Below are 13,729 nucleotides of genomic sequence, written 5' to 3'. Positions count from 1 at the left end.
GCCTTATATTTTTCTTCAGCTAATATGTTTTTAGTAATACATATAAAATAAATATAACTTTAATTTTATTTATTATTCTAATGTGTTACAAATATGGTAAAATAATATTTTTTTTTACTATTTCCATTATAGAATCTTAAGATAATAATAATAAAACAAATGTTGCGTTATTTTCATATTTTTATTTTTATTTCCTCTTTTCAAAATAGGGTGGACTTTTTGTTGGGATGTTACCTTTTGTGTAGTGTTGTGTTGGAATATTGTCTTGCATTAAATAAGAGCTGGAGGGATCGAAGTTTGTCAGATACTTTTTATTGTCAAGCTTTCTTAGTTACTAAGCATTTGACTATGAGAGTTGTACTCTCACATCTTCCTTTTTTTTTTTTGGTACTCTTATCTTTTTGTGCTCATACAAATTTAAAGCAATATTTGCAGAAATATTTGTTTATTAGTTTATGTGATAAAATTATTTATGGAAACGAGAGCAGGCTTATCATGAATTGATTTTATTCAAAAATAAAAAACTTTTATCATATCACGTAATAAAAATATTTAAGAAATTAATAATAAAATTAAAAATAACTCATAAATTCATTTTATTCAACAAAAGTTAATTTGGCTTAACTTACAAAATGGGTGAGTCAGGTAAAAAATATTTAAAACTTATTTACTAAACATGATAAGATAAAATAAAATAAAATACTATAGAAGTTACATAAATATATAATATGATGTGAATATGACAAACTTTTATCTTATTGTATATTTATTTTAATAAATTATGATAAAAATTTGAAAGTGATATGAGCAACGAAAGTTTATTAGTGATAGTAATTAGTATAACAGTTTATTAAAAAATTTCTACATATTCTTCCAATTTTTTATTATTTATATTTATATATAAAAAATATTTTTAGGTACCCTCCAACGAATTTTTTTTGTTTTAGTTTTCTTTTGCGTATTTCATTATTATTAATATATTATTCTAAAAATTTGATAAAATTATGTATAACTAATATAAAGTTTAATTAAATTATTTTAGTCAATATCTAACGAGTTTTAATATATGGGTTTTTAAAAAACGTGCTACCATTTAAAGTACTTGTTAATTCCCTTTTTTTAATGCAACTCATTCATAACATACGACGAGTCAAAGTAACTCATAAGTTGTGAGTCAATTTTACAACTATATTGAAAACCCATATATAAAAGTGTTAAAATAATAATAATAGATATAGAATTTATTCAAAATTTGACATATGTATGAAAGATAGCACGTGAAATTACACCAGAATTAAAGATGCCAGGACTTGTTCTTACTTTTCATTTAAAATTAATTATTTTAAATCAATTACATATATATTTTTGTTAACTCAAATAATTTCAATATACATTTAAAAAATATATGAATTGATTACGTACTTTTTTATAATTTTAATATTCAACTAATTTTTTTACATGTTAAATAAATTTAAAAATATCATAAAATGCACAATATCCTCACATTGTTAAATATCATACGAATGTCTTATTTCAAATAACATAACCCATCGGGTTTCCACTAAGTTGAATTGTGTATCAATTTATTTGACTCGAGTTTGGAAAACAAAACATGATTTTTTATTTTAAAATTAATAAAATTGTATATTATTTATGATAATAAAAATTAATATATTATATTCATATTGAATTATTATTTTATATATTTAAATTTAATAACTATTATATGAAAATATTTTTAAAAAAAATATTTCCTTTTTTTCCTTCAAATTTTTTTTTTCCGAACAAATTTACAAAAATATTCACGTCGAAGTATAAATTTGATACTGGCCATACACTTTCACGGTTAACCTGAAAAACACGCAATCGAAAAGCATGGCAAGGTGTTGTATATAAATATCAATTTAGAAAAAACTCATTATTATAAATATTGTTATTATTGAATCAAAAATTTTCTATTTTAATAATATTTATAGTAAAATTTAATACTAAAAGTAAAAATATTAATAGTTTGAGTTAACATGTATTATTGGAGTAAAATTTTAATTTTAATTAAAAAATAATACTAATCATATTTATAATTTTTGATCTAAATGCTGTCCAATAATTTAATTAAAATTTTGATTTAAGGTACATTTGAGTAAATAATGTAATTAAATGTTTATTTAAAAATTATTACATGATAATTTATAATATAAATTTGTCATTAAATTTATTAAAATAATTTATTTTAATAAACTGTTCTAAACATGATTTATATTTTTTCAAATAATTTCAAATGTTTTCTTATTCTTTTATTCAAAAAGTATTTGTGAAGGTAGATTCACTTATAAGTTTTGTGTATTTATTGATCCTATTTGAATATTTATTATTAGTTTTTAATTTTACAGAACATGTAATGGAATTTATGCTAATTTAATAGTTTAACAAAATAAATTTATAACCATTACATAATAAATTATAAAATATTAAAATAAATTTTATTGATATCATGAATTCAATCATTATTAAATTAATGAATTATGAATCTATGTTTTTATCAGTTTAAACTTTGATCTAAAATTTAAAAATAATGTCATTATAAAAAAGAGAATATTCCAAGTTAAATGAAAATTTTCTTACCTTCTTACCCATTAATATAATAATTTTTTTTTATATAAATCATGAATATTATTCACAATAATGTGATGTTTATGGTAATAACATTCTAAAATTATTTATTACAATAATAATATTTTAAATTAAAACAATGTATTTAGGTAAGAAAGAATTCTAACACTTTTAACAATGAGATATTTAATAATATTATTAAAAATAAAAGAAATGTTAAAGTCAGAATTAGGGATATTTAGAGTTTAGAGTTAAATTAACTTATCTCATTGGTTTATCTTACTCACCTCAAAAGATAGTTATAATATATTTTTTTAGAAGAAACATTTATGATACTAAAATTTTAAAGAAAATTGATAATATTATTCTATCGCTTTTAATAATGAGACCCTTAATAATATTATTAAAAATAAGAAATATAAAAGTCAAAATTAGAAAGATTCAAAAGTAGTTAGAGAAGTTTGACTCAACTTATCTTATTTATCTTAATAGACAATTACAATTTGAGTAAAAAAATGTTATTTAAAAAGAAACTTTTATGGTATCAAAAGTTTTGAGAGAATTGAATTAAGCTTGAGAACTGTAATATTTTTTTTTTTTCATGCTCAAAGTATGATTAGAAAGAGAAGTGATTCAATAAATAATAAGATTTAATGGTCTCACCCTTCCTAATGATATATAGTATTCTGATAATTTAATTTTACAAGAAAAAACTCATGATTTATTTGTAAATCTTTTTGTTGCAAGTGCATTATTCAATCTAGATAATATCCAACAATCACACTTGAAAATATTTTCAATTTAGGACAATCTATAACAAAACAAGAGATTTTCCTAGCTTTCCATGCTATGCACCCCTACAAGACTCTTAGGCCTAATGAGTTCAAAATAATTTTTTACAACAAATCTAACTTTTCAATTAAGATTATCAGCTTATTTAATCAATAATTTGGAATACAGGTATACAATTAAATTTAACTAAATTATAGGAGAACTTTATACAAGTACATTAGTTGGAAGTTAATTTGACACTTTCTTTGTCCAAAAATATTAAGTTCTTAATTTGACTTATTTGTTGTAATGCTATTTCTACAAATTACTTTGTACTAAGTTCGCTTTAACCCGTTTACTCAAGATGTTACATTTACACTAAAAATACTCTCCAATATGTTAGAGACTGTACGAAAGCTAAGTAAACATGGGTTCGTGGGCGAGTCGAATGACATTAAATACCAACAAGTGGGTTATGACTCAACATAAAAGTAATTCTCTCTTATTTTTAGTTATACTAAGTGGACATTGAAGGTAAAGTATGTTGATTGCATTATTGGAAAAAAAAATAATTTGTAAAATTATGCTTGATGCTATAAATATTGACAATCAATTTTATTTATGTGAACAAGTGTAACAATTTCAGACATGCCTATAGCATTAAGTTTGTTGAAAAGTCAATCAATTTTTTATTTATTTATGTTATTGTTGATAAAAGTGTTTAGAAGAGTCCATTCTTATTAGAAATAAAGATAAAAATTGACTTAAAAGAGCTTATGATTCACTTACAATTTTTTAATATCTAGGTTAAACTCATAGTCATACTTCATAGGTTGAAAATTACTTGAAATCTAAATACTATACATTATTGTATTATTCTAACCTAAAAAATTTATAAACTTTGTGATAAAAATTATTCTACCTTTTTACAAATATGTTAATTTCATTTAAAATATAAAAAAAGTAACTAAAAAAATACTAACAAATTATTGTTAGACATATCTTGCGTGAAGACGGATTCTTTAGATAAATTTGAAACTTTTTTATATTGCATTTTTAAATACTAAATTTCACAATTGATAAATTTGATTTGAGATTATTTCTTTAGATTTATATTGAGAAAATCTCATATTTAAAATTATAATTTTTTTATATTTTTCATTTCTTTGCTTTTCTTTGTCAAAAATATTATATTTATTTTTATAAAAAATAATTTTGCTTAAATTGATAATCATGAAAAAGCTTTATAATTTTTAACATTGAACACAACTATATATATATATATATATATAATTCAAATTAAAAATTGCTGGCTCATACAGTCTAATTAGCTTGATGATTTATTACGATATTAGTATGTATTAAAATTGACAAAAATTATATTTCTTAAATATTATTACTGATGCAAGAGAATTGAAATCTTACACTCGCATTAAATAAATTTTATTTTTCTAATTTAAATTTGTTAAATTCGCTATAACAGTGAATGTACAGATTATTTGTACTAAAAAAAATGCTGAAAGTCAAATATAAGTTTTGCTTTTATAAAAACAAAATATGGACATGATAAATCAACTCTGCTCGTGAAAAAGCATTATGGATAACGATATAGAATCCATATAATAATAATAGAGGTGACAAGTTCATGTGAGGGAGTAAAAAAGTAGTCATAGATTTTATGCATAGGCCAAACCAATCCCACCAAACCAAACCCTAATTGATCATATGACGTACTTGCGGCAGTTGCAGGCGATATTACGAGAATACAACGTAGAACGAGAAGGAGAGGTATTTTATTTATTATATGAATTTATTTTTTATGTTTCTTTTATTAGAAAAATAAAAAATAATTGTAAAATACGAGAATCTTTATTGAACAAAAGAGATCAGAAGATAGATTGTATAATAAAATCAAATACCGCATTATTAAAAGACCCAAACTCGCGGAAGAACAATTGTGATTTTTCTTGCTCGAACATTGGAGAACAGATCATCAAATCCCTACAAATAAAGAGGTTCAAAAACCGGAGGCAGATGAGAAGACAAGGACAAATCAGAGACAGGGGTCCCATGATAGGGGTCCCATGATAAGAGTGCCCGAGTATCAACCTATCTAACAGTTATCGGTAAAAGCATCTCCACATGTGCCGCGTTGCATCGGAACATTTCCCTAACCCAAAATCTACGTTACCAACTCCAATATAGGGCCTAGCTTTTGTGGAAAGTGTTTCTTCATTATTTTTTGGATATATAATAAGTCCCTTTAAAGTATTAAAAAATTATTAAAATTATGTCAAGATAAATTAAATAACATAATAAATATATTAATATTATTTTTATAATCTTTATTTTTATTTATAATCTTAATTTTTATGTATTTTAAAAGTATTCTTATTTACTTATTTATAAAAAATTTAATTTAATATTAACTATTAAAGTTATAATTTTTCTAAGACTATAATATTCACATGACAATTTTTACAACAAAAATTTATAATAATAATTTTCTATCTCCCTTCATCATATCACTTATTATTATTATTATAACATAAATTGTATTTTTCAAAATATAAACATTTCTCTATACAGTATTGGAAACATTAACATTAGTTCTTAAGATTAACGTTAAACAATTAAAACTATAATTTTTTAGTTAAAAAACATTTATTTCATACAAAATCTAAAATTTTTTATATTTTTAATAAAAATACCTATTTTTATACGTTCGAACATAACTCTAACAGTTAAAAGCCTAAAATTAATATAATTATAAAACATTTATACTATTTACATAGTTTAAAAAGTAAAAAAAATTATTAATAAAAATAACTATTAATTTATTATTTATTTTTAAATATACTTTTAAGATATGTAAATTATAAATTATAAAAAGAAATATTAGCCTTAGTCTTTAATATTAAATTTTAAAATATTTTTATACAATAAATATTTTTTAATAAAAAATATTGTTTTAAATATTTAAATTCAAATAAGATAATCGCAAATCATATGCTGAAAAAGAGAAATAGAAAACCCTTGAATATCAACTTAACCCTTCAGAGTCCAAACCATTCTTCTCCCGTTTTCTCTCTCTTTCTGTTCAGCGTTAGATAAGAAAAAGGAAGACTAAGCAAAGCAACTCTCTCTAAAGTTTCAACCATGAAGAAGCGCTACCATAAAGGGACCGTTCATCCGTCACCGCCCCTCATCTCCGACCACCTTTCCTTCCTTCCGGCCACCATCCTCACCCTCACGGTGGCGCTTTCGCCGGAGGACAAGGAGGTTTTGGCCTACCTTATCTCATGCTCTGCCACTCCTTCCTCCAACTTTTCTGGCAACCCACGGCGGAGCACCGCCGTCGAAACCGACCATCCCCCTCTGTTCAGCTGCAGCTGCTTCTGTTGTTACACGAGTTACTGGGTCAGATGGGACGAGTCGCCGAATCGCCAACTGATACACGAGATCATCGATGCCTTCGAAGAGTGGTTGGCGAACAAGGGTGGGAAGAACGGTAAGGGAAAGAAAGAGAAGAGGAACAAGAAAGGGTGCAGTAAGCTTTCGAGCGAGTTGAAGCGGTCCGAGTTGACGAGTTCGGCGAGTAACGAGTCGGGCGAGATGGAATCGGTGGAGGAGAGTAGTGGGAACGGCGATGGCAGTGAAGGTGGTGATGAGGTTGGGAATGATGAGAAAGGTTCAGTGAGAAGGTTGGTGAGTTTCATTGGGGAAAAAATTTGGGGTGGTTGGGGACACAGTGAGTGATGAATCAATTTGGAAGAGAAAATAAGAATGAAGAAAATTAGCTGAAAGAAGAGACCAAGAAAAAAGAAGGAGAAAGGTAGGGTTAGACCATCTCCTTTACTTTTTTTTTTCACCTTTTTTTTTTGTACATTAATCACTACCCTCCAATGTTTAAAGAGAAATGGTTATTTCCTTTCATATGGCCTGATTCAGCATATTTACTCGAAATTTATTATGCTAATATCGTTAACCTAAAATTAAGTTTTGTTTTTTCTTCACATTATCAGTAGTTATATTAGAATTGAAAATTTTGTTTATATCTTTAATATAAATGATTAAGTTTTTACTTTTGTTGGAAAAGCACGACTCCTGTTCCCTGCTATAATGCTCTGCCTCTGGTTGTTTCGTTTTGTGATTCATGGATCATACAAATCAAATTATCCCACCAGTTATTGTTTGGTTCAACTTTCAATCACTGTACCTCTGTCTATCTGCAATTTCTGCCAAAGTGGTGTCTCTCGTAGGGTTAGTTTAATGTCATTGTACAAGTTTATAAAAACAGTTTTTTTCCTTTTTTAATAGAAATTGTTAAAAATTTACTCTTAAACTTTAGGTACCAAACTCGTTTTAGTTGAGCTGAAAACAAGAAAAAAATGTTTCTTTCCTTATTCTAGTATATACATAAACATGGTTCAATCTTGGTATTCATATTATCAAGGAAGAGGTTTGTTGTACGGTCTCCTAATTTATATATTGTAGGTCAAAATTTGCAAATTTCTTTTTTTTTTCCCTACTAATTAGATGCGTAGAATTCAGAATTTGAATTTGACTGGTTTTCGACATTTCAGTGGTTTTAATCTCTCTTTTTCCGTGAGGAAACATACAAGTGAATACAGTCATGGAAAATAGAACCTTGTCAAGTGTGTACGCTAGTATGTATGTATTGACTGGTAAGTGGATATTCAAATTTTTTAAAAATTCAAAAAATTAAAATTGCTCACTTGTCAAACGCCTCATGAATGTTTCTTGTATCTATTTTGGCCAAAATGACGGGAGAAATTGAATTTTCTTTTTAGAATTTATCTAAATGTTTTATAGTGAAAAATAAATCAAAATTTGTGTTTCTTTTGTTTATACGTTTGCTATTCCCATAACTCTGTTTCACAAATTTCAAAGCTGTTATGTGAGAAACAAATTTTTTCTATTCCTCTGCATCTCATTTTAAGCTAACACAAATATGGCATAATAGAACGGGTGTAGCCAGTAGAATTTTGGTTGTGTGTGAGAGATAAATCTTTTGAGTTTAATTTTCATCTCTCATGTAAGAAATTTTAATGTTTTACCATTTACACACTGACTTCATTAAATGGATGTAATTATATTATATATGTTGACATTCAACATTAATTTTATCAAAGAAATTATTAAAAATAAATTTAATTTAATATACTATGAAAATATTTATAATACTCGACTTAAATTTTATAGAAGTTAAAAATGGACAATTGAGTCCAAATATCTTTTTGGTTGGTCTCCACTCTCCAGTCACCTGGGTGTAGAGCCATTTTCTTTTATTCTTTCCGCCACCCCCTTTTAAAAATTTACCCCTCACACCAACTTTTACTTTTCTTTTCTTATTACTTTCAAATGAATTTTAGCAAAATCATACTTTTCTTTAAGACCATGTTTGTTTCACAAATCACAACACATAAACACTTTCCTATGTTATATTGCTGGTATTTGTTGACACGCAACGCAATGTCCTGCCTTTGGTTACGTACTATGTTTTGTATCGTTCTAGTGAATGGATTGGTTGTTTAGTGTTCAAAATATTTATAAATAATTAGTAACATAGCATAGAAAAAATGTTTATTTTATGTTCAAAAAATTAAAGGTTTAGAAACTAATGATAATACAAAATTCACAAGTTTGAAAATAATTTTTGATATAGAAAAACAAATTTATGAAGACTAACAGAAATTATTTTTAAAGCATATTCAATTGTTGTTTCAAATTATTTTGTTATAGAGAAATAATGATTTTTTTAAAAAAATTTGAGATAATTTGTAGTTTAAAAACTTTTTTTTGAAAAGTAATTCCTACCAAACATACATTAACTTTGTATCTAGCATCGAAAGGTCATTAATTTTAAAATGTACGTATTATCCTACAAACAATAAAATTGTCTATATCAGATAATGAGCATTGATGATTTTTTTCATTATCACTATTGCATTCATGTATTAAACGTAGTTATCTTATTTAATTCCCACTTCCAATCCAAACTATCTAAACATTTAATTTTTAAATGCTAAAATTATATGCGTGCCCATTTATTAAACATCTCTTAATTAATAATGATGAAAGGACGATTCATGCATTAGCAACTTTCTGTGCGATTTCAAGTTGAATTAAAGTAAAAGAATTTATTGGGGTATTTCTTAATGATATATACAATGATTGTGCAAAATATCTACTTAAGCTTTGTTAAACAATATATATCAACTAATAGTGAAGTAGTTTGATATTTCTAAGGTATTCCAATATATATAAAGATATCATCCCCTGCAAAAAAATTTAGTTAATATTTTTAGTTGGCTGATTTTAACCTGCCTGAGTTACTAATTAACTTAAAAGGATGTGTCACACGCTTGTCAAAAGAATAGGATTTACCTAACCTCATGTCATCTAAAACTTTCTTTAAGTAAATCTAAATCACATTTAAACTAAAATATAAATATTCAAACTGCAATTAAACCTGGATTTTTCATTTAAAAAGTTCCATGACATTATACAATAATACATGATAAGTTGATAACTATACCATATCCAAACTTTAGCATTTAAATAATACAACTCTTCTCTCTCCTTCTTCGAGATATATACACCTTTCTTTAATGTTAAAAATTATGGATCACTCATCTACTCTTTGTGACAGTTCAATTAGTAAATTAATACACAATCCCTTCTCTAATCTTTTAACATAAATTGCATATATATAATCTCTACAACATCAAGATCGTCCATGAATTTAAAAAATTTAAAAATAATATTTATTCATAAAAAAATTATACACAATAAATAAATTAAATTTACGTTCAAAACATTTGAACTACTGTCATATTCTCTCGTTACATGCAAATAAAGTTTTTTATTTAAATTTTTTACGAAATAATATCTTGATTTCTCACTTTTATCATACATTTCTAATTAGTATATTGTAATTTTGTAGCACATCAGCCCCCTGATGGCTGCTCTCGTGTCATTCAAGGCTTCCAATATTTCATTAATTTTAGTTGTTTGCTGCGCACTTTTTTAGCCTTCATTTGGTACTAATATTAATTTTAGGATATCTTTTATTCTCTTCAATTTTAACATTTGTATATTTAATTTTTGTGAGAATCATTTTAAATATAACTATTTTTTTAAAATTCTAAACTAGAATACTTGCAGTATATTTGTTAACAGTTATTCAAAGAGTCATATTATTTGAACATTTTATCATATATGTACATATTTTCTCTCTGTTCGTTAAAAACTAAAAAAACTGGCTACGGTGGCTGCTTCAGGATTTTTCATAGATAATTTATTATTCAGATCGAAAGCTAGTATTAGTTTAGCTTTTTCTTTAAGGTGGTATAAATTATTTTAAAAAAAAGATATTTTCTATAATTTTATATTATATTTAAAAAATGACATTTTAAAATTATATAAATGATAAAAATATGAATAAATTATTTTATATAACCGAAACAAACATGAGAATATGACAAAAAAAAAAAGTTTAATAACATTAGCTTAGCTCATACTTTTAAATGTTTATAAATGACCCTTAAAAAAAAAGTCAGAATTGAATAAGCTTCAGCTCACTTAAGTGGATCAACTTGGCTAAAATAAAAATCACGGGTGGCTAATTCATTAAGTCACAGAATCGAGAACCATACATGCCTCCATTTCAATGGGAGTGTGGTGCATGTCTTAGTTGTTCCTCCTTCCTAGTTAAGCTTGAATTAACTGTGGTCAACAACCCTATATAAGAGCCAAAATAACGACAAATTTATGGTGGGAAGGACCCAGTCCCAAGTCAAGATTTTGCAGCGTTTGTTGTCCATGATTCCTCGAAGAAAACAGAAACTCATTCCACCGTCCACCGTAAAAAAGTTTATTTTTTTTAATAATTAAACAAATCTTTAAAATAATATGAAATGCAACTTAACGATGAAACAGTTTAAAATCTGCTTTATTTTATACATTTCTTATCTTTATGTTGCGATAATTCCTAGTTAATTTTTTTTACTGACATTAACCCAATCTCTAAGCTCTCACCGAATGCATGTGATAATGACTCTAAAACAAGTTTTTTCCAATCCAAACCAGACGTCTTTGACTTAGTTTTTTATACTTTATTTTCATATAGCCGAAGCCTAGTCTTAAAAGGCCATCCATGTTTATATTGTCTTCATTTGGTCAAATTTCTCAGTCTAGCCCTCGATCAAGTTCGTTTACTCAGCACTCCCGTCAGCTGTTTTCTTATCTCAGTTCCAACCCTACTCAAGTCTAGTCATGATTATGAATCTATGATGTTTTAAAATATAATATATCCTCTTGGCTTTTACGGATTCATCAATGCAATGAAAATAAAAATAGTAAAGCACTTAAAGTGTAGATATGAAAATAGGATGAATTATAGAGGTTGGATTATTTTATGATCGTCTCCTTTCTTTTTCTTATTGCTAAGATATCTTCTTCACTGGCAAATAAAGATACTAAAGTATAAGTTTGTGTCAAATATAACCAATTTTTTTTTACACAAAATCTAATAATTTCATTTTAATCAAATTAAAAAAATAAAATAAATTCAGGCAAAGATAAACTTATTTAGCCCAACCAGGAGTGCTAACACAATCAAAAGTCTTAGAATATATTTGGAATCAAACACGTGGTTTTGATTATGAATAAATAGAAGGCCAATTAAATTTTGTTCCACTTGATGTATATAATTTTGTTTTTGTTCGTTATTAGAGTCATAGAATCGATCCATATTTAAATTTATTGAACTTGTTTTAAATAAGAATAATAAAATAAGCTAATATAAAATCCACTTAACTCTTATGTATTTTAAATGTATTGAACTTGTTTTAAATTGGTTTTTACTTGTTAGTAGCTAGTAACTTAATGCGCTGTAAAGATATTATAAAATTAAAATAATTTATAAATTGAATAATAGTGAATAATTTAATTATAAATATTAAAAAATTAAAGGAAAAACAGTATAATAAATAAATTAATTAATTTTTTTTATAAATAAAGATTCACATTTTAAAAAGTAGAAGAAGTAAATTTCCAATTATATGGATTCAAATCAGATTGGATTGTTTCGAATTTGTAATGATTTCATGCCGCAGGTTTGATACTTACTATATTTCGTGGGCTTGGTGGCTGGTGAAGTGATAGGTAGATAACACGAAAGGAAGATAAGCTGTGGAGTTTGGTATATGTTCCGGCTACGTGTTCATCTTTTCTTCATTTCTTGTCTTCTCGTCCATAATTGTGTGCATCTTTAATTCATTAAGCATTAAGGAGAAAAATGCGGTTGATAACTTTAAATGATAAATAATAATTTTTAAAAACTTATTATTTTTTAGTATGATAAATGTTTTTTAATAAAAAAAATATTAATTTTATATAATAAACCATAAGAAAATAATTTTTTATATCCATTTTGAAATGTTTAAAGTATTAACTTAAAAAAAAACATAGGCTACAAGCCTTGAATATGTAAAATTAAATTTAAAAAAATTTAACATTTATGATTAAAAAATATAAAAAATTAAAATATTTTATTCTCTTTCTCTCTCTTTTCTAACTATTCAAAATTCAAATTATATTCAAGAGTGTAGACTAACTAATTAAATCCTCAAAAATCACATTTAAGTTGTGTGAAAAAATTGTGTAAATCTATCTCATTTATTTAAATAAAACATAATTTAATTTTTTAAATAAAAAATATAAACAATTTAAGTTAAAATTAAAATTAGTTTTAAAATAAAAATTAAAGATATATTATATAACTACTTTTAATAATTTACAAAATTAAAAATTATTTTTATTATTGATGATAAATATTCTATTGTATTAAGTAGAATTAAATAAGATTGATCCAAAAATCCCATTTTATCTTTATTAATGCATTGTGTCAATACTTGAATTTAAATTAAGATTGATTAACATTGTAATAATTATAAAATTCAGTTTATTCTTAAAAAATATTGTGAATTTAATATAATGTATTAAGATTTTATATTAAATTAAAATTAAAATAAAAGGAAATAAGTTATATTTAAAATGAATAAATAAATGTTGAATATAAGATATGTCATGTAATTTAATGGACAAGAAAATAACTATTAAAAATATTTTTATCTAAAAATAAAGACTCAATTTAATATATAAAAATAAATAATTCAATTTAATTGTTCTCTGATACATACTTGTGCAGCATCAACAGTGATAATAATGAGTTAAGAATCTTGTTTGTGAGACTCATATAGGCTTAATTTGAGGCATTCGACAAAGTTCTCAACATCAAAATTCCAAATTTGTAAAAGAT

The 13,729-nt window shown here is 24.9% G+C and overlaps 1 protein-coding gene across 1 annotated transcript; it reads left to right on the top strand.

Annotated features, from left to right (window-relative positions):
• The first annotated feature begins 6,445 nt into the window (after positions 1-6,445).
• LOC113845876 lies at positions 6,446-7,309 on the top strand. The gene has a single exon (XM_027473543.1). It carries the CDS (start codon positions 6,541-6,543, stop codon positions 7,138-7,140), a length of 600 nt encoding a protein of 199 aa, XP_027329344.1. The 5' UTR covers positions 6,446-6,540; the 3' UTR covers positions 7,141-7,309.
• The last annotated feature ends 6,420 nt before the right edge of the window (positions 7,310-13,729 follow it).

The sequence above is a fragment of the Abrus precatorius genome, unplaced genomic scaffold, assembly GCF_003935025.1.
Source record: "Abrus precatorius isolate BTA unplaced genomic scaffold, Abrus_2018 Scaffold10, whole genome shotgun sequence".
Taxonomy (NCBI): domain Eukaryota; kingdom Viridiplantae; phylum Streptophyta; class Magnoliopsida; order Fabales; family Fabaceae; genus Abrus; species Abrus precatorius.
Note: the sequence above shows the minus strand (reverse complement) of the source record. Positions and strands in the feature narration are given on the sequence as shown.

What these genes read in the sequence shown, in the direction of transcription:
- LOC113845876 (XM_027473543.1), top strand. Translation starts at nt 6,541, where the DNA reads ATGAAGAAGCGCTACCATAAAGGGACCGTTCATCCGTCACCGCCCCTC.